Source organism: Molothrus ater, chromosome 12 (genome assembly GCF_012460135.2).
Source record: "Molothrus ater isolate BHLD 08-10-18 breed brown headed cowbird chromosome 12, BPBGC_Mater_1.1, whole genome shotgun sequence".
Lineage (NCBI taxonomy): Eukaryota > Metazoa > Chordata > Aves > Passeriformes > Icteridae > Molothrus > Molothrus ater.
This window is the reverse complement of record NC_050489.2, coordinates 4,808,763-4,829,866: the sequence shown is the minus strand read 5'-3', so window position 1 is coordinate 4,829,866 and position 21,104 is coordinate 4,808,763. Positions and strand designations below refer to the sequence as shown.

At 47.8% G+C, this 21,104-nt stretch overlaps 3 protein-coding genes across 3 annotated transcripts; 2 read left to right on the top strand and 1 right to left on the bottom strand.

The window, feature by feature from the left end:
* Window positions 1–394: 394 nt before the first annotated feature.
* LOC118691398 (hydrocephalus-inducing protein homolog) lies at window positions 395–6,782 on the top strand. The gene is made up of 8 exons (XM_036390564.2): window positions 395–448; window positions 1,101–1,222; window positions 1,310–1,501; window positions 1,867–2,019; window positions 3,084–3,323; window positions 3,581–3,791; window positions 4,353–4,494; window positions 5,750–6,782. Exons 2-8 carry the CDS (start codon window positions 1,124–1,126, stop codon window positions 6,489–6,491), a joined length of 1,779 nt encoding a protein of 592 aa, XP_036246457.2. The 5' UTR covers window positions 395–448; window positions 1,101–1,123; the 3' UTR covers window positions 6,492–6,782.
* A 2,850-nt stretch (window positions 6,783–9,632) lies between these two features.
* On the top strand, window positions 9,633–15,094 carry LOC118691399 (hydrocephalus-inducing protein homolog). The gene is made up of 7 exons (XM_036390566.1): window positions 9,633–9,658; window positions 9,791–9,925; window positions 10,116–10,315; window positions 12,079–12,203; window positions 12,774–12,975; window positions 13,387–13,570; window positions 15,038–15,094. The coding sequence occupies exons 2-7, from the start codon at window positions 9,815–9,817 to the stop codon at window positions 15,092–15,094; spliced, it is 879 nt and encodes a 292-aa protein (XP_036246459.1). The 5' UTR covers window positions 9,633–9,658; window positions 9,791–9,814.
* Window positions 15,095–15,675: 581 nt separating this feature from the next.
* NUDT7 (nudix hydrolase 7) lies at window positions 15,676–20,640 on the bottom strand. Its single transcript, XM_036390485.2, is given in 4 exon segments — window positions 15,676–16,960; window positions 18,779–18,937; window positions 20,361–20,402; window positions 20,404–20,640. Coding segments are annotated over 4 exon segments (807 nt in total). The 5' UTR covers window positions 20,626–20,640; the 3' UTR covers window positions 15,676–16,576.
* Between the last annotated feature and the right edge of the window lie 464 nt (window positions 20,641–21,104).

Genomic DNA, 21,104 nt, shown 5'->3' with positions numbered 1-21,104 from the left:
GGCAGTTCCACTGAGAGCAGTGGAGGCCCAGTGGACTCACCTAGACTGGCTTTTCATGGCAGACGAGCTGTGGCCAGTGTCCATTTTAAACTAATTTTATTTTCAGGTACCATTAGTAGCTGATCAAACCTAGGGCCTGCACTCCTCCTGACTTCCCAAAGTCATTGCCAGGTGGTCAGGCTATGGGTTTCATGGGCTTGAGCTGAGTTTTTACAGCAGTGAATAAAGAAATAGCCACTTTATTTGTATCCTCCATCCACTCGGATGTGTAGCCAGGCTGTGGTTTAAGGAGTGTCCTTATTCCTTGCAGAGTTGAGCTGCCACAGTATGTCCTGGACATGGGCCCTGTCCTTAGGGGTTACACTGAGACACAGCTCTCTGAAGATCGCCAACCCTGGGCAGATCCATGTGTCCTTCAAGGTCGATGTATCTGTCCTGCGGGACACAGGTAAGCAGTGCTGGAGACACTTCCTGTGGCCTTGAAGGAGGTGTCTCAGACAGATTAGCTTAAGCCCCTGAACCTGGGGAGGTTTCTGAGCTTTTTCTTCTCAGTGCCCTTGCTGGGAGCTTTAGAGGCAGAGCTCTCCTGGCCAGCCATGCCCAGGGACCTGGCCTGCCTGCGACTGCCCCAACGCTTCAGTGCAGGGGCCAATGGACTCATCACCCTGGTCACCTGTCAGCATCTTCCCCCCTTGGCTCCCACGAGCAGCAAGTTTCTTTGGGCACTCTGTGGGCTTGTTTTGTCAACCAGTGGGGTCTGCTGTGTTTTGGAAGTGCTTTGTTTGGAGTTCACACTGTCACAGCACTTGTATTCAGTCTTTATTGAGGAAGCAGCCTGTGAGATCCTCTGGTGGATCAAAAGAGGTTTCCAAAAGAGGCCTTGAGGCAAAGAGGCCTTGAGGCAAGGCTGCCCTTCCATCACACAGTGGCTCACTGTGTCTGAAGGGTGTTCAGGTGCACTCTTAAGTTTTGTCCAGGTCACAGCACAGCGTGGGGCTTTTGCCAGACCTCTCAACCAGGACACCTGTAAGGCCTTAACGTGCTTGTACACATTTTGTGTTTTGTGTCTATCTCAGCTGCTTTGTGTTCATCTGTTCAAGGTTTCAGTGTGGGCCTGGACCAGATGATTTGCCTGCCCCCCAACAACAGCGTGGACTTTGACGTGCGCTTTGAAAGTGCCCACAAGCCATATGGTGATGTGGAAGTGCTGCTGCCCATAAAGGTACCACAGCTCTTGGGGCAGGCAGCAGGCTGGGCACAGCAGCAGATGTCACCCACACCCTCTGCTGAATCCTCTGTCCTTCTCCAGGTGACAAAAGGCCCTATGTACAGCATCCGCATCCGTGCCACTGTGTCTGAAGTGTCACTCACCTTCACCAAGAACAGACTGCAGTTCTCTGACATCCCTGTTGGGCAGTGCCAGGTTGAGACCATCCGACTCTACAACCGGTTCCCAGAATCCTGCAAATGGTTCATAGCTTCCAAGAAGCCTGCTCTGAAGGTAAAGCACAGGCAACATTGAACACGGAACTTGGTTGGGTTTTCTTTGTGACTCTTGCTCTTTCTGCTCCTGTGGCTGCCTGAGCACTTGGGTCTACAGTGTGTTTGAGGAAAGTTCTGAGGGTCTAGATCAAGGCTGGTTTGCCTCAACCTGTTCCATTAGCTGATGCTTTGCTTTGCTGCCATCTTCACCCATTCCTCTTCCTCCTCTGAGGACAGTAGTTCCCTATCTGCCTGCCCTGTCTCCAGGGCTTCCCTCCAGCTCTGGGCTTTGGGGCCACACTTGGTTTGGCTGTGGGTGCTCTCAGCTCCGTGTCAGTGTCTCAGAACACAAGGAGACCTCACATGATTGGTTTCTGTGCCCAGAATAGTCACCTCAAATTCATGACACCAGCCGTACGTCAGAAGGTGCAGGTTCTGGTGGATGAGCCCTGTCCCTTTGACGTGACGCCCTCCCAAGGAACCCTTGATCCAGGAAAGTGGCAGGATCTGCAAATCCAGTTTACACCCGAGGAGGAGGTGAGATTGGCGGGTGTCAGCCCAGGAGGCTGTCAGGGCTGTCTGGAAATGAGGGCCTGGTGCAGAGAGTGTGGTAGGAGCTCTGCCTTCACAGGGAGCTTTCTGCAAGCCCCGTACTCTGCGTGGCTCAGTTCACCCCACAGAGCACTCATGTGAGATGTGCTTTGAAATGCCCACAGGGAGCTTGCACAGAGAGCACCAGGGCTCTGAGGCTGCCTCTTGGCACATGGGGGAGATGTGCCCAACTCCCCTCAGCCTCCCCCTTGCCTGGCTGTATTTGCAGCTGTGACACTCAGTGCAGAGCAGCTGCCCACTCACAGAGGATAATCCTGGAATGGCTCATCCTGCTGCAGGACTGACAGACCAAACAGCCACCACCCACCTTCCTGGGCACGGCAGGACGGTCACCTGTAGTGGGGTGCTGCCAGCAGTCCCTGGGGCTCTGGCCTGCCTGCACATTCCTGTGCAGCTGGGGATTCAGCTTAAAGGACAAAGCATTCCCAAAAGTGGTTTGCCTGTGGCTGCTGGGTCTCGGAAACTGGCAGTGTGTACCAGCATGGCCACAAGTGCTTCTGTGCCACACACAGTCCCAGGGATCTTTTAATTGCTCAAGAAATGTAACCATCTTGTGTCTGGCTTGGACCAGAGCCAGACACTAAGCAGAGAAGATGACCCTTGTTTCTTGCCAGTGAGAGCTCATTTGCCTCTCTCCTGGAGCTGGTGTTTGCCTGATGCAGCAGTGCCAGGACTGTGTCTGGACACTGTAACCCTGAGCGCCCTTCCCACGAGCACTGCACTCCTGCATGACTTGGTGAAAATGTCTGACATTGTACATACATCCATCTGATTCCCAAATACCCAGTTACAGTGCACACCAGCATTCATCCCAGTTATTTAGACCCAGACTACTACAGATGCTCTAGTCCCTAGCATAAGTAAATATCTGGTTTCCATTCACCTTGGAGGGACTGATAACACCCTGACCTTGGAGCAAGCATTGTTGTATTTGGGGTCCTGTCACCTGGGACTTCATGGATGAGTTTTCTGCACTTTCCTCTTTTCAGAGGTCTTACAAGAATGAGCTGGAGTTTATCATTTGTGGGAGCAGCAATCGCTTAAAGCTGCACCTCTCAGGACAAGGTCTGGAGCCACGGTTGGAGTTCAGACCCCCAGCACTAAAGATGGGAGGGATGCTGGTGGACAGCAATGGGGTGGAGGCCACAGTGGTGGTGAAGAACCCATGCAACTTCCCCACTGAGTCTCACTCACTGGATTTTGATGAGCAGTACCTTGAGGAGGAGAAGGTGAGAAGGCAGGTCTGGTCCCCATGGACACGCTGCCCAAGCTTCACAGCACTCCAGCATTCCCAGGCTTGTGCCAGGGAGATGGAGGCAATCCCCAGGGCAAAGCCAGCTCTGCTGACATGCTGTGGGAGGACCTAAACTAAATAGTTTGTGTTATTGGGAGGAAGGGAGGAGACAGAAAATGGGTTGATTGAGTCTGTGTGATGAAAGGCAAGAAAAGGAATCTTGCATATGGCTTCTCTTCCCTCCACACACAGATCCTGCGGATGGCAGTGGGGTCTGAGTACCAAAAGAGCTTTTTTATGCCTCCACGTGCCATGGGTGAGACACTGCCTCCAGAGGTGCTGCAGGACCACGAAGCACAGATGAGGCCAAAGGCTCAACAGGCAGAGCTCAAGCCCATGGCAGAAGCCAAGGCCAGGGCTGAGTCTGAGGCCAAGGCCAAGGCCATGGGCAAGGCAGCAGCAGGTCAGAAAAACAGTGAGGGTTTGGTGGTGTCTGTTTTGCCTGTGGTCCAGCCCATACACCCTGAACTCTCTGTCACCTTGCTCTCCAGGGAAAGCCCATTCTTTTAGCAGCTGCCTGTTCCCCAGCTTGGTGGAGGAGCTCTTGGCTGAAGGGCTGTGGCATCCTCTACCAACCCTGAGTGTAGCCAAAGCAATAGACTGGGGAAATAATCAGGATGTTTCCTTGTGTCCCTTAGCCACAAAGACTAGGGCTGGATGAATTCCTCAGCCAATAGGATCAGGTCTAATATCACTGGCTCTTTTATATTTGCACTTTCCTAGCAACAAAAGAACAATCTCATCTTGCTTTCACCGAGTCTCCTTTCCTGGGATCCGAGGGCATGGGGACTTTACTGCCCGGCCATAGCTTGGGGGATTGTCTGAATTCTGGGGAGGGATACAAGCTCCCCAATATCTCCTGGGATGATAGGCTGGGTCAGGAAAAGCTGTGAATCCTTGCAGCTGACCCAGAGCACCCAGGTCAGCTTGCAGTCACTCATGGTTTCTCCTCTTTGTGCTAAAGAACTGCAGCGAGAGAAAGCTCTGCAGAAGAAAGCAGAATGTATCTTACAAACGGATGAGGATGAGTATGATGCCCTCCCTAAGGAGAAGAAAGCAGAAGTGGATAAAATAATACTGGAAAGGAAGCTTATATGGAGGAAAAAGTGAGTAAGGCTTCCATGGGTTACTGCTGTTCCATGGGTTATTGTCCCTGGAGGGCTTCCCTGCTCCAAGGACTCTGAGCTCAGAGGTGCTGGATAGCAAAGGCCAGAAGCAGCACAGGGATGGCCATTCTGAGCTCCCTGGCTCCCAAGAGAGGAAGGACCTTCTTCTGTTGAGACAGAAGATCTTCTTCTCTATTGGAGTGCTGAGCCCTCCTGGCTTAGATGCTGCCTGCAGGGAGCTGGGCTCTGGGCTTGCCTTGGCACTGCCTCTAGAGGTGTCTTTAGGTCCATGGGGTTGAGTTGCACCTTCTTGATCATCTCCCTTCACCAAAACAGTGGGATTGTGGTATGGGCAGGTGTGGGGCACAGAGCAAACCTTGGTTTGGGTCCTGCTCCTGCCACAGCATTGCAAGTCCTTGCAATGCTGATCTGCCAGGCTTCTCCTTATGGTGGGACACCACCCACAGAAGCTCACGTCCTTTAGGCTCCCCTTCAGCTGCAGCAGTAGGCCAGCCCAGGAGAAGCTCAGCTCCAGCAAGGCAGCCCAGCTCAGGACACACAGGCAAAGTGTGGAGCTGAGAGTGGAGGCTGGTTAAAGCAAGTCTGTGTATCAGGACTTCCTTCAGCCCAGGCTGAAGTTGGTTTCATGGGGAGGAGACAGAGGAGGCTGTTTCAGATGGCTTTCATGGCAGAGAGCACCGGTTTGCTTGGTCACAGCTGGGTTCCTGCAGGAAATCTGGCTGACAAGAGCCTGTCTTGCAGGAGAGGAGTTCCTGCAGCCTTTGCTTTTGACTGATAGGATTATTCTCATTAAGGAGCAGGCTGTGCCCTGAGGGGTGCTGAATGAGCTGAGTGAGAATTGTAGGAGAGATAAGCAGGTGTCAGCAATCTGTGATCTGCTTTAAACTGGGAAATCAAGAGACAAAGAGCATTTTCAGGCATCAGCACAGAGAGCTGGTGGATCAGCCTTTGGCAGTGGGCTGGAGGTGTCTGGCTGTGCCTTAAGAGGGAGCTTGCACGGCCAGGACCTTATGATGGCAAGGTTCAGGTTTGGCTGGTCCTGGAGGTCCCCTTCCACCAATGGCCTCACTTGGGATGTTCCCAACCTCTGTGGGTTGAGAAAATTTCACGGAAATGGTCTCGTGGTTCTGCCTGGCCTCAGGGTCAAGGAATGAAGTGCAGGGCCGGCCAGGACTGCTGAGCCCAAGTTTCTGGTGGGGACTCTCAGCGATTTTTTCTGTTTTGTTTGCTGAAGGGAGCTGAAGCGGCTGGCTCAAAAGCGTGAGGAAGAGGCAAAAGCCTTAGAGGAGGAAGAGAGGCGGAAGGAGGAAGAAAGGCGGAAGGAGGAAGAGAAGCAGAAGAAGGACAAGAAGGGTGTCTCTGTGGGGAAGCAACCTCCAAAACCAGAGAAGGGGAAAACCAAACCCCCAGAGAAGAAGGAAACCAAGGCTCCAGAGAGGAAGGAAACCATGATCCCAAAGAAGAAAAACAAACCTCCAGAAAAGAAGGAAACCAAACCCCCAGAGAAGAAGGAGACGAAAATCCTAAAGAAGGAAACCAAACCCCCAGAGAAGAAAAACAAACCTCCAGAAAAGGAAACTAAATCCCCAGAGAGAAAGGAAACCAAAATCCCAGAGAAGGAAACCAAAGCTCCAAAGAAGGGGGAAGCAAAAGCCCCAGAGAAGGGGGAACCCAAAACCTCAAAGAAGGATGAAACCAAAGCCCCAGAGAAGGGGGGAACCAAAGCCCAAAAGAAGGGGAGAACCAAAGCCCCAAAGAAGGGAGAAACTGAAATCCCAGAGGACGCAGCTGAGATGGAGAACTTGATCCAGAGGTTTCAGATCTATGAGTCATTGCAGCAGAATTTCTCCTACTGGAACAGAGTTCAGGGTACTGTGCAGATACCTGTGATCCAAAAGGGAAACACGTTCCAGCATGCAGCTGGAAACAAAGGTCAGAAGACCAATAAGCCTCAGGAGAAGGTGAAGAAAAACTGAACAAAAATGTAGAGACCAAAGCAATCTTTAGTCATCTCAGCTGGAGATGCAAAGCAAAGTTACAGAGGGGACAGTCAGATGATGATGTTCCACAATGACTGGGTATCATCTGTGCTGATGGGGAGGTTACCCCTTCTTGGGACTCAGTTTTTTCAGGCAGGGAAAGATTATTCTTTATTCACTCAACTCAGTTTATACAGTTTCAGACCTCGTGTGCAACTTTAATTAGTTAATAGATTTCTTTCTAATTATGCTATTGGTTAATAAAATAGATTTTACTTGTGCATCAAATCTCTCTATTGTATTGTTTACTTGTTCTCTTCACTGATTCTCATGGGACAAATCCCTTGTTGTTGCAGGTACATTTGTTTTTCACCCTCAGAACAGATTGTTAACGAACTCTCATTCTCAAAATAGCTTCACATGGGAACTTGTAACTGCTTATCTGCACTTAGAAGAGATGACAGGCCAGCTGTTAATATTGCAGAACAAGGCCTGATTTCATAAGGCCTTTCTTTTATCATTATTCTACCTGTCTATGACATCTCCCCCTTTTCATTCATTTAAAAAAGGCTCCTATGTTCTGATGTTGAAACAGCTCACTCTTGTGAGGGTATTATCTCATGAAGGTTTTCACTGGTTATCTGTTAGACAACTAAAAGGTGAATAAGCCATAAATGAAATAACAGCATGATGGTGTACTGGAGGGATTAAAGTTGTAAAAAGCATATTAGAATTCTAAGTAAATCAGTTATGAGAAAAACTCATGGGAACTGCAAATTCCATGGAAACAGAAATTCAGTATGACTTTTTAAAGTGCAGGGTTACTGAAAAATAAATATAATAATGTGCAATTTAGCATATTGCTGAACAACCCAACAGCTTTTTGTGACTGTATCTGGCATCATTTTATATGGCAAATTTGTTAGCATTCTTGTTAAAAATATCAGACCATGTTAAAATTTGATAGGTAATAAGGCGTTGCATTTACCACTTTTCAATCTCTCCAGTAACTGTAAAACTATATAAAACAATCAGAATTTAGTCAGAAAACGAAATAAACTTAAAAAAACCCTATAGCAACACGTTTTCAAGGCGCACAAACACAGTAGGTAAGGCTCCTGCCTCCTATCAGACAGAAGTAATCAAGCAGCTCTGCGCCAGAGCAGGGGCCTGTGCCGCCCACAGGGCAGAGGGAAAGCACCACAAAAAGGGAAACTATGGGGAGAAGAGAGGACATTCAAACTGCAATGACATAACTACACATCAATAAAGCTTCTCTTAATATTCACACAATCGTCATCCCTTCACTGCGCGGGCCAATCCTCTCATTATCCACGGATCGCAGCAGGGCCCTGTGGCCGTGAATGCGGCCCGCTCTGGGCTCGCCTGGCTCGGCCGCCACAGCGCCCCCGGGGCCGCTGCGCCTCTGCTCCCCCAAAACACCCGCGGGGAAAAGAGCAGGGGAAAGGCAGCAACACAAAACAAACTCTAAAACCCGCACACAAAAAGATAAACACAGAAAAGGCACAAGCTGCATTTTATTTCATCTTCTGCCAACACAGTCACTGATCGAGAGTTGCATTTCCAAGGCAAAGATCTGCCTTTTGAGAAACTTCAAACACAGAAATATCTTTTTTACTAGATGTGTATAAGGCCAGGCCTCATTGGAGGCACAGCTTTTCTCACAACTCTGCATCATCTTTAACTGCAAAAGAATTAAGCAGTATGGTCATGAGTCTGGCATCTCAGCCAGAAAGGCCAGGTATTAGAGGGAAGAAGTCAGCCTATAAAATCTGATTATTTTTCCTCTTCCATTGGTCTGTCAATAATGTTAATCAGAATGTATCTCTACATGTTAACATGAAGGTGTTTGTATTTACATAAGCAGTAATATATCTATAAAGACTTTTGAATTCTCTTCAAGGACAAGAAAATTTGAACCAATAATCCTTTCCTAATAGAGAGGTCCAGTTTAACTTTTCACTGAAGATGTTAAACCCAAGGGTAGTTCATGTAACGCTGTCCTTACATGTCGCTATCTTCATGCACAACAGCCCATCTTTATTCTTCACAGCTCACATTTATATGGTTTTCTAAAGGCAGTGTCTTTCATTTTAATTGGTTAGTAATTTACTGCAATTCGGTTCATTCGGTAGTTGCTAAAGTACATGTTAGTCAAAACCTTTCCTCCCTAACGAGGTTTACATTCTTGTCTCCTGGATAGAAGCTGTGGAAGCTCTTGCTACAGCTTTTCTTGCTTGCTTCCTTGGACTCAGCCAGCAGTGCTATCTCCTGCCTGTGAGTTTTGAGTGTTGTGCAGGGGTGGAGTTCAGGCAGTTCTGAGAGCTCCTCCCCACTCTCTGGAAAGGTCACTGCCTCAATCCAGTGAAATGTAAGAGGAAACAAATGCCCAAAGAGCAGAAATCCCCAAACATGTCCCATCAAACCACAGAGAGACTCATGGGACAGAGCCATGTGGCTGGAGTATGTGTATTGCACTCTGTATCATTAATTTATTGGTGCTAAGTATTTCAGCAGGCAACTTCCAGTGTTTCCAGAACTGTCCTAGTGGTTGTGATCACAAATTATCATCAGTAATAAGTGAAGAAGAAAAGCCTTCATGAGCAAGGGCATTTCTGAGACTCTTGCTGGATTTTTGCCTTTCAGCTGACTCCCTCTGCGTTCCAGAAGGAGATGTCTCTGAGCACCAAGCAGAGGCTGGCCAGAGCTAAGAAGCTGAGGCTGCCTCAGGCTGTCCAGCCTCAAGACAAGCCTGGGACCTCCCATCACAAGGTAGCCTTTCCCTGCCCTTGCTGTTTGATGTGAGAATTGAGGAGGACGCCAAAAGAGCAGCTTGGCTTGAGCCTGCTCAGCCTGCTCCAGGAGCTTTTCATCAGCCCAGGGCAGAGGTGGAGGAGCCACTGTTTGCGCAGTGTGGGCTGGGCAGATGTGCTCACCCAGAGTCTGTACTTCACTGGGGATCGGAGCAGAATCTTCCTCCCAGCAGCTGAACCTGTCTCTGCTCTCTCTGGCCTCTCCTTGCAGTTCTCAGCAGCTGACCCAGAGCAGAGCTCAATTCAGCCTTGCCCACCAGAGGTGGTGTTTCAGAACTACAGCCCAGAGAGGTCTGTGAAGTGCCGCTGGTTCTGAGGAACAGGGACAAGGTGAGTGCTGGGACGTGGAGGTTTAACGCTGTGCTGAAGAGGAGAGCACAGAAGAGTGGTTAAGGATGGCACCAGGGCATGTCCACTTGTCTCCACAAGTGGAAAAACCATCATTCCATGTCTCTCCTGCAGGTTCCTCACTTGGTGAAGGTCACCATGAAGAGCTCACCTTATTTCCAGCTGGTGGGCCCCAATGACGCGTGCCGCAAGGTGCCACCGGGCCTCTACATGACTGTCCGCATCCTCTTCACCCCTGGGCAGAAAAAGGTCAGTCTGGAGGGCCCAAGAGGTTGGTGTCTGCAGTGGAAAGTGGACCTGCAAGGCTGGATTCAGGGCATCTGGCCTGGGTTTTGAGGACCTGTTCTGGTATCAGAGGATCTAGAACTGGGAGATACTCTTTGCCTGTGCTTAAGATGGGGATAAAGGCTCTGTGCTGAGACAGTTTCTTTTCCCACAGGATTATTTCCACCAGCTCCTGTGCACCACTGAAAGGGAAGAGTTCATTGTGCCAATTCGGGCCATCGGTGCCCGAGCCATCCTGGACTTTCCTGACCAGCTGGACTTCTCCGAGTGTCCGGTCAAGCACAGCACCCAGAAGACTCTGCTGGTTCGCAATGTCGGTAACCGGACAGCTCATTACCAGCTGAGCACCCAGAGGTGAGGCAGCTCATCTGTCCCTGTGCAAAGGATATCACCTTTGGGTGAGAGCAGAGTTGGGAAAGAGCAGCAAAAGGAACCAGAGCATCAGAGCTGCTGCCCTGCAGCCCTGGCTGGAAGTGAGCAGGATGGATGGCATCTGCTCTTGTTTTCAGTGTTCTTAGCAGGATGCAGCCTTTGAGCTTTCTCTGTCCCAGATTTCCTGGAGGGTGCTGGAACACGTTGGTAGCTGGCTTGCTGAGCACAAGCAGTTTCTGAAATGCTTACTCACCACTGCCAGCCAAACAGACCCATTCTCTGGGAGGCCCCAGGCACGTGGCTCTCCAGTGGTCCCTGCATCAGATGCCTCATGTGAGCTGTGCTGTGGACAGCCTGTGCTGTTCCTGTCAGTCTCAGAAGACAATCACTGTTTCTGCTGTTGGCTGGAGAGGGTAATGCATTCTTGACACCATATCTGCAAGGAAACCAGTTCACTTGGCTGGTGGTGTGTTGAAAGTTATGTGATTCCAGAGGTCTTGGTGTAGGAGCTGAGCTCAGGAATGCAGCACAGACCTGCTGTCTAACCTCAGGCAACTGAGTGGCTTTGATTTTTTTTTCCCTGGCAAAACAGAGGTCAAAAGGCAAATTGACTTTTCTGCTGTGAAACGTGAGGGTCCGAGAGGAGCTTCCACCAAAGCCTGCCAAAGCTATTGGCAGCTCCAGTCCAGGCTCCTCAGATGCTGCTCAAACAGGCTGCTGCTTTTGACAGTGCAAATATGTAGGCAGGAACTTGTAAATCCATGCACGGTTTTTCTCTGGGATTTCCAGAACTTGTTTTGTCACCACCAAAATAAATACCCAATAAAGTCTGGTATCCTTTTACAACGTGCTTGCCAGCAGTTCTATTGAGTGCTACAGAGCATGTTGGATCCTGCTTGATAGGGATTTAAAGAGTTTCTGAACTTCAGGAATTAAATATTGAAGCAGATGGAATAGAGCTGGGGTGCAGTGACAGAGGGAAAGATGGAGCTTGTGAGCTGCTGACTCTGGACAGAATTTTTCAGCACAGAGATGGAGCTGCTGTAACCTAACAGACTGAATTTATTAGAATAGTTAATGCTGTTTGATGCCAGGTGTTACACCATCACTTAAAAGTAATGTATGTTAAGATTAGATGATATTTGGGTTTCTTCCTGCAATAAGTGTTAGTGGACACATGAGGCAATTCAATTAGCCATAATTTTTCTGTCTTCCTTGGTGTGGGAGGCAGCTTTTAATGAGATCAATTCTCCCAAAATAAAATCATTTAATAATGGCAGTTAAGGCACCAGTGGACAAAAGAACGTTTGGCTGTAGCAGATAATGGTACCATGGGACTTGAAACAGATTGCAGCCTCCTTGCACACAGCATTTACCAAAAGTGCAGGTGAATGGTGCTTTGAGAGACTTGGTCATAAAATTGCCAGCTTTTCTCACTGCCCAGCTCTGTCAGTAAGGGGAGCTGATGCCTGATGAAGGTAAGCAAGATGCAAAGGACCCTCGAGCCTCATTGCAGAGAGCTGGATACAGAGTATGGGGGAGATGAGGTCAGTTCATCCCACAGGATCTTGTGAGGGCTGGATCTCCTCACACTAGAGTCAGCAGCTGTTTCTGACCCTGTCTCTTCTGTCTTCTGCTGACTGTGGTTGGTTTGCTCTTTGCTTGCACAAGTGAGCAGAACTGGACTGCAAAAGGGTTAACATCCCCAAATCTCCACCAAGAGTCCTACTATCTCTGTGTTGCAGCCCTTTCTCTGTCATTCCGACCATGGGAGCTCTGGATGTTGGTGACGCTGTGCAGGTGGCAGTGGAATTTCAGCCACTGAAGACTGGTGACCATTCTGGGTCCCTTGTTGTGCACTACGACACAGGTGAGTGCTGGGCACCGCGCAGGGCACTCTGTGCATCCCTCAGAGCAGAGCCTGTTCTAAGCAGAAAGGCTGCTGTGGCCGTGGCTTTCAAGAGGGAGATGATGATAGTTTTCAGGGGGTTCATTTTCTAGTCATCTGGTTTGTAGTCATGTAGTTTGTCATCTTGATCCTTGTAGAGCTCCATGTAAATGCCATTTCTAGAGAGCATGTCAGGTATTTGTTGTTTGCATCTCACCTGGGAAAAGCTCACCTGCAACAGAACAGTGAGCTTGAAGTCTGAGCCCAGATGAATCCCAGGAGCTGGCTGGGAATAATGAAGCTTTGAAAGCTCTGGAAATGAGGGAGCCTTTGGTAGGGGTTTGGTCTAGAGGGTGAAATGCTGGCAGGTTATCAGGACATTGTCATGCTGTGCACATGCAGCTCTCAGCTTGTGATACATGGACTGAGCCATGGAACTGCTTGTTCAGCTAAAAGCTGTGACACTTTCTTCTGCTGCCTGTGGTTTGCTCTGTTCCTTGTGCTTCCATCAGCCAGTGAGGTGAGCAAAGACTGCCCTTTGCTTTGTTCCAGGTGAAGACACCCACACAAGCCTTCATGCAAGAGCTGTGGATGCCCACATCGGGCTGGACAGGAATACTGTGACCCTGGAGAAGACGTACATCAGCACGTCAAACAGCGCAACTGTGCTCATCCACAACCGCAGTGATATCACAGCCCGCTTCCAGTGGAAGGCTGTTGCTACTGAGGAACAGGAGGATCAGCTGAGGCTGAGGTAGGTTTGAAAGATCCATTTCAGTGCCGTGCCTTGCCCAAGGGTAGAACTAACATATGGCTTCAGGAGGTACTGGTGCTTTTGAATGGCTTTGGGTAAGTAAACCAGCCCATCGCTACCTGCCTCCCCCAAGCACTTGTGTGTCAGGAAAAGCTGCCTGAGGTGGCTGCTGGATTCTCCCTCAGCTGGGGCAGAGGCTTTGAGCCAGAAGGTTCTCTTGAGTGCTGCTGGCTTTGGAAACCTCTCCTGAGCTTGCAAGTGTGGAGTGAAGAAGTGATCCTCTGATCCATTTGGGACCCCATGGCTCAGGGTCAGCCCTTTGCTGGGGAGCTGCTCCTGCACTTCCACTTCTCTCTGCAAAGACATGGCTCATTAAACAACCTGCTGGGTTTGTCTTTCCTATGCCTGCAGGCGGTATCACAGGATATATCAGCAGCAAAGGCAGAAGTTGTATGGTTTTCTGAAGGAGAGTGAAGTGGACATCACTTGCCAAGAACGCCTTGCTCTTCTCAACCACACCTTCCAGAGTGAGGTAGCAAAGATCAGAGGGGATCCCATGCTGTTAGACAACGACATTTTCTCCCTTCAGCCGAAGGTAAATGATGGCTGAGAGCCTCCCTTCCTGCTTCTCTTCTTCTTCTTCTTCCTCCTCATCCCTGAGTAGGGTCACTTGACTGATCCCTGCCTCAGCTGGCTTTGTGTGCCAAGAGAGAAGTCATGGGGATTCTGGTGAGGTCAGAGAGCTGGTTGCAAAAAGCATTTCTGCCCTGTGGGCTCCTGGCAGGCAGCAGGAGCCTGACTAAAGCTTCCAAACTCTGTTGTCAGCGTTGTTACGAGTGTTACTCACTCCTTGCTTGTCACTGATTCTCTAAATAACAGCTTACAGGACTGTGGTTGAAAACAAGAAATGTGATGTCTGAAGATAAATGTTTTAGTGTCTAGTGTCTATTATCAATGCAGTATAAAATAGAAGCAGGTCTAATATAATATGAGCAGCTTTGGCCAGAAACCTGCAGGTTTACAGACTTTGGCACTGCAGAACACACAGGGACAAAGCAACAAAGCACCTGTGGAGCTACTTCAGGATTTTATCTCTGGACATGAGTGGATCTCAGCTGGATCTGCAGCCAGAGGCACCAGGAAGCTGCTGGGGCATGCAAGGAGCTCAAGTGACACAGGAGGAGGGGGGCAGGAGCCTTTCAGCACTTGCTCCTTGCCAGATGCAAGGGAGCCCTGCAGGGCTCGGCCTGATGCTCTTCCTCGACCTTCTGGATGCTTTCCCATCCATAATGGGATTTCAAACTCCAGAGGAGCAGCCTCTGTGAGGTGCACTCCCAAAGGCAAAGGTGTTCTAAAGTGAAAATCACTGCTCTAACTTGAGCCACTTTGCTGCTGAGGTTAACAAGAGGAGCATCCCCACCAGCACCCATTTTTGCAGCTCACTGGCTCCCAACTCACTGCACACATGCCAGTTGTGCCAAGGAATGGGGATTTTTAGCTGTGATCATATACTTGCCAGATTGTGCTATCATGGTAATTGATTTTGAGAGGAATAGTGGATTTGTCTTTACAAAGAAGCTGTGGGTCTGCTGGTAGATAAAACCAGCACTGGGAGATAAAAGAAACAATGGGAAGGATTCCGCTGATTGATGAATGAAAAGAGATATTTGCTTTTACAAACAAACTTTAGGTTTGCTGAAAAATGAAACTGGACATTGAAAGATGAAAGAAACAATGGGAAAAAAAAACCCCTAAATTCCGTAAGAATTAAAAATTAAAAGGGAGGGTTATACCTTAGAGGGAAATCTTTGGTATCAGGTGTATCAGAAGTCTGAACCTCTCAAGTACCTCAGCCAAGGGGGAAAGAGAAAAGGGAAATGTGGTTGGAAATTGGGATAAAAAGGGAGGCTGCATCCTCCAAAAATTGGAGAGACCCCAGGGCAATGCCCCATGGCCTCTCCCTCTATTCAAATAAAGAAAAAGGACTCCTCTGTCTCCTTTTTGGACATAAACCTCTGGTGTTTGTTGCAGCAGTGACTCTCAATTGTCAGCGTCCGGCTAGCTCCAGCACTGCCAGCAGCACGAGGGGCACTTCTCCCGAGAGCTGCCTTCGGGATAGCGCCTAAGGCAGTGCCCGGCTTGCGGCTGTAGGCACAGCTTGTGCAGGACGGAGTCTGGTAAAGGCTGCAACCAGCGGAAAGAAGAGGGCGGACTCCAACTGTGGCTTAATCCAGGCTTTAATGAACCCAGAGGGACCGACAGGAGAAGACGGGGGGGGGGGGGGGGGGGGGGGCTGACAACAGGTTTTAAGGGATAGGGAGGTGCCAGGCCTTGGGCCAATGGGGGTGCAGTGGGGAGTGGGGTCCAAGGGATTGACACGTGGGCAACACCAACAGGAAACATTCTGGGGAGGGGCCCCGGTTCCTCAGCCAACCATCGAACTCCCCTGCTGGAACATTCTAGCAGTAAGGGTGGGGAGTGAGAGTGATTGGCGGGGCACTGGGGAGGGATCAGAAGAAAAGATACAGGGGTTTCCAGGGAAACCAGGGCGGAGTTTAGGGGATACATTGTTGGCTGGGGTGGAGCCAGGAAGACAGACAGCTCCAAAGGCGGGAAGGGAGAACTGGGGCAGAACCATTTTCAGACAGAAGGGGATTGGAACAAACCAACCTAATAACTTAACAAAACACACTGCAACAGTTTGTGGATTAATTTTTTTAACAACTTCTTGACTCAAATTTGTCCTGCTCTATCTTCAGGTTTCAGTGAGTTTGGCATGGGGCATTCAGTCATTAACTGTTCAGAGGCTCTTGCTGTGCACTGTTGGTCTCTGACGATTCTTCAGGGGCTGTTTTGTAGGTTCTGAACCCCTCTCTGTTGTTCTGTACTTGGTAGGTTGTCCTTGTGAATCCTCACCTCCACTTTTCTGTCCTGGAGAAGGCTCCTGCCAGCAGCTGAGTGAGATTTGATAACAAGATGGTGAGGGACAGACTTCAGTCCTGTTGCCTGTATCCTGAGTTTTCCATAGCCTATGGAATTGCCTTGTGAGAAATGTTGAAATTAGCCAAAATTTGTTGCACATATTGACCTGCCCTCTTCCCTCCACAAGCCCAAGCAAAACAAAAAAAGATTGTGAAAGCGCCTGAAACCTTTTGTATTTTTATTGTGCATTCTGTAAGTGCTCAAAGATACCACACAAGACTGTATGGATCATATGGATCATGTTGTCCATGCATGGCACATGTAAGAGGCAGACAAATCTCTGAAAGTTTTCCTAGGTTAACTCAGACACAAATTCCATCAAATAGTATTATCTCATTATAGACAAAGGAAAGCACAGAAAGTATCTCTGATCACACAGAAGAAAGGCACTGAAACTGAGAAAGAACTGAAACAGACCTTTTAAAAATCTGTTTCATAAAAAATATTGTGTGCTTCTCACAGCTCTTAGATTAAAAATTGTATTAATCTAGTTAGGGATCATCATCTTCAAGTTCCTAATTCCGATGAGATTCAAGTGTAGCTTTCAAAAAGTAGGTACAAAGGAAATGAACCAACCTCCTTTTCCTCTTTCAAAATAAATTCATGGCCAGACCAATTGTCACAGATTACTCTTCTTTCTTTCATGTATAGATGCATACAAATTAGTGAAGTAATTCTCAGAGGATGAAAATAAGTTGTCAAGATCATAATCCACTTCAAAGGTAGGTCTCTCTCCAAAAATTACAAGAGCAAGAAACACAGCGAAGTGTGCAGTCAGTCCCCATATCTTGAATGACTTTCTGTGTTCCTGGTCATGGTATATAAAGCAGTGTATGCGAGTTGAGTACCCTGAGGAGGTTTTATAAGAGAAGGTCTTGTAATTTAAGGGCTTGACAAAGTACTCCAAAGGCACAACAAAAACCTCGCTGACTTCATCTGGGTTAGGAGTGACCTGGAATGTATCCTCTATAAATCCTACAACTGGTGTCACCAAGTTATTCATCTAAAAAGAGAGAGAGAAAAAAATCCTAGTAAATAAGTAAATTTTAAAAAATCAACAAAACCCTCATACACTTATGTTTGTACCAAGTAAAAATGTTCATTACTTAAAAAAACATTTCATTGTTACAAAATGAATACAAGAAGCCTATGAACTGTTTTCAACTGCAATGCAATTTAGTCCACCTAATGGCAATCTATGTAATTTGACTTGAGGAATCTGAAGTCATATTTTTGTATTGTCAAAAATGACTTTACAAATATTCTGTTCATCCTGTATAATCACAGAGCAGTTAAAAAAGGCTTGCCAGTTTGCTACAGAAGTACAAAGCATGTATGCTTTCCCATGAGTCTTCCTTATTGATGTTTTTTAATTCTGATTTTAATCCAGATTTTCCCTATCACAGATCATATTTCTGTATTGTTTTCCTGGGATTTAGGAATTTTCCAGAATATGGAAATATTTTTCTATAGGTACAGAAATATTATTGCAATGTATTTAGCCATAAAATATAACACTTTTTGAAACACCTTATTTATGGACATTTTAATTCTAAATGTAATCCCTGCTTCCGTGGGAAGGGAAAATCACTGAAATCTTGCATCAACAGAACACCAAAATTCTTTAGGATACATTGCTAGTTCTATTTGTTCACACTAACAAAGACTACTGTCCTCTAGAAAGGAGGAGAGGAAAACAGTGATTGTGGTACTTGATTCAAGTCTGGAAAGATTCTGTCCAAGTCAGGAGCACCTGGAATGTATATACTGAGCAGACAGAGTATCCTCTGACATGTACAATGTTCATGGTCCAAACCCCACACCATCTCTCCTACTGACTGAAGTAATTGGCTGGAAAAGAGGGAAAATTTGATCCTTTTTGCACACTGCCTCTGAGCTATGTGGCTTTAAGGTTATCTGTACAAAAATGTACAATCATTTAAGAAGTTAAATAAAGCTTAAATAAAGCATTTTGCAATAAAATTTCAAAAGTAGCTCTTTCCATTTTTAATGGGGAGAGGATATTGCTATCAGACAGAAGAACAGGAAGCATAGTAATAAAGTGCTACCTGGTAAACAAAAATAATCTTCAGAAACAGAAATTCCTCTGTTCTGTGGGAAAACTGACCCTATGTACTACTGAACACTGCTACTGAAATTGAGAACCTGTTAATTTACAAATGGTGACTTACACTCCAAAGACACCTCTGGGAGTCTCCCTGCTAGAGGAAGATGATGCACACAACCTGGTGCACATCCCCTCTGGTGCTCCCTCTCTGTCTGCACAGCCCTGGAGTCAGCAGACACCAAACGAGACAGCTGTGAGGAACATCTGCTCCACTTCTGGGCTGACCTCATGATGAAGAGAATTTCCTTCTTGCATCTCATCAAAATGTCCATGCTGCTGCTGTGTCCATTGCCTCAAGAAGAGTTCTGGTACTGTCCCCTCTCTGACACCCAGGAGAAGAAAGCAGCCAAATCCCCTGGTAGCCTTCAAGCTGGGCAAGCCCACCTGTCTCAGCCTGGCTGCTCATGCATCACCCACTGGCTGTAGCCCCGTGACTGCTCTCATGGCTCTCTGCTGAACTCTCACAGGGCAGCGCTGTCTGTGTGGTGCTCCAGAGCCACTGACTGGTGCCCCAGAGCTGCTCTCACAAACACCAAGCCCTGGGCAAGAACCCTTGCCCTGGGCTCTGCTGGACACACGGGCTGTGCATGTGAAGAAGCGGCGCCTCTTGGCAGTTCCAGGTTTGCAAAGGTCACTGCCAACCACACAGAAGAAAAGCACCCAAACTTATTCTGTACTGATATGCTGACTTACTTTATCAATTCCAGGCATCAGCCTACAGATGACTTCCACCTTCTCTGGCTGAAGACCCACTTCTTCTTTAGCTTCTCGGAGAGCAGTGTCAATGTCATCTTTATCAGTGTCTTCCCTTTTACCTCCTGGAAAGCAGACTTCCCCTGGTGATCTTCTCAGCTAGAATGTAAAGGAGTACTACTGTTAAATATAACAAAGTTTATGTTTCTTGTTGGATCCACACTGATGCATGTTGGTATTGCAGCATCCCTTTATGTTTATCTTTCCAGTCAAAGAAGCTGGAAATGGTGGTTAAGGTTTCTGCAGACCAGAAGAAACATGCCTTAGCAAGAGTAGCTACCTAAGAAAATGCTGAGATAGTTATCCCCTGCTAATCCATAAATCCTCACTATCAAAAAATAACCTGTACCTGTATAGCATTGTGTAATTCATACCGGAACTTCTGCTTTAGTATGTCAAAGTTCACATTTTGCATCATCTTGTTTATGTAAATGGCTGACAGATAAATCCAGACAGACAACTTGTAGAGCAAGATCAAAATACTCTAAGAGCAAAAGCTTTTGAAAGACACAATTAAATAAAGTACCCGTGAGAGAGGAAATAACATTTTGCTTCAGCCCAAAAAGGTTACAGAGCAAAATAATGAAAATGGTTGGTTCTTATCTGTTGCTATCTATGGTTAAAATGTGTTTTGTTTAATCTGTTGGAGTGTTGTTGAGAACTGGGAGAGGGCCAGGGTTGATGACATGACCAAAACAAGAAAAAAAGATGAGAAGGGAAGGGACAGAAGAGTTGGCAGTCGGCAGAGCCTGAGTTCCTGAGTAGCCATTCAATGGGAAAGGGGACAGGGACCAGCCCCAGCCTCGAAAGAGGATAAAAGATCACCATTTTGTCAAAGTGTGTTTGTGTGTGTGTTTTTGCCTTTGAGGAGGGAGACACACAGCCGACTCTGCTGACTCATTACAAATTAAATTATTTAGTTATTGCTTCAAAGACTGTGTCCCCTCCTGACTGTATCAAAAAGTGAGTTATTTCTAAGATACCTTTAAATACATTCCAGTAGTAGGCTTGTGCATCAAGGATCAGTAACAAACGCATTTACAATCAATTTAACAGCTATGTAACTGTGATTATTTGTTTTTTAAGTAAGACCCAGCAACAGAAAAAAGTAATTCCTGAGTATAGGCAGTTGATGTGACACAGGGATGGAAAACAAGAGATGTAGAAGAATACAAAATGCTGGAGAAAGAGTTCTGGCAGCCTTGGTTGTTGTCTTTTATATATTAAAGGGAGAAAAGAGTAATATTAACTGCAGACTGAAAAGCCTCATTTAACAAAGCTGCGCTCCACGGTCAGTTTCCCTATTAAAGCAAGCAACCACTGCCGACTGTGCAAATGTTAATTTCCCGTCACGGGTTTCCGGGATCCCGGCGTGTTCCTGGCAGGCAAACACCAGAACCACAGAGCGTAAAAACACCCGGCCGTGCCCTTGGGCACAAGGGCGGGAACAAGGGGGGACTGGGGTGCGCAGCTGCCACCGCTGGTCCCCGGAAGGATCGCGCCCCTCGGAGCCCCCCGGTACCTGCAGGGAGCGGACGGTGAGCAGCAGGTGCAGCCGGCCCCCCTCGCACCATCAGCGGCAGCAGCACGGCGGCTCTGGGCAGCGGCAGGCGGGAGAACCTGTCCCCGATATCGAACTCCCTCAGGCGCTGCCGGGCCTTCTCCATGGCCCCGTGCCCAGGAGCGGGCAGAACGGAGCACCGGCAGCCTCCGGCCGTGCCCCGCTCATCCCCCGGGCACGGACAGGCCCCGGCAGCGGGGCCCGGCCCCTCCCGCTCCGCCGCCATCCCCGGCACCGCCCCCGGCCCGGCACGGACGCGGCTCCGCCACTCAGCGCTCGATCGTTCCTGTGGAAAATGCACGTCTTTTGTGATTGGCTTTTCGCAAATGTTTGAATGATTATTATATGTGTTGTGTTAGAAAGTAATGCTGTGTTAATTCGCTTAAGTAGTGTGTTAAATATAGTTTTAGGTTATAAAAAGTGTTAAAATAGAAACTATGCTGTGTAGGATACTTTTTTTAAAGAAAGGACTCGCAGCAAGACAGCAGCCACAGGACAGCTAAATCTTTCAGAGAAAAAGAATTTATTGCCCTCTTATCAGGAGAAATTAACTTCTTCCTGCCTCAAAGGTGCTGTTAGGATGCAGAGGAAGAAGTTGATGATGACCAGACAGAATCCTGTGTTTGAATGGAATTTATGCATCATGTATGAAGTGTATGAATATGCAACAGACTGTTGCTTTTAAGGGTTAATCCTTTGTTAACC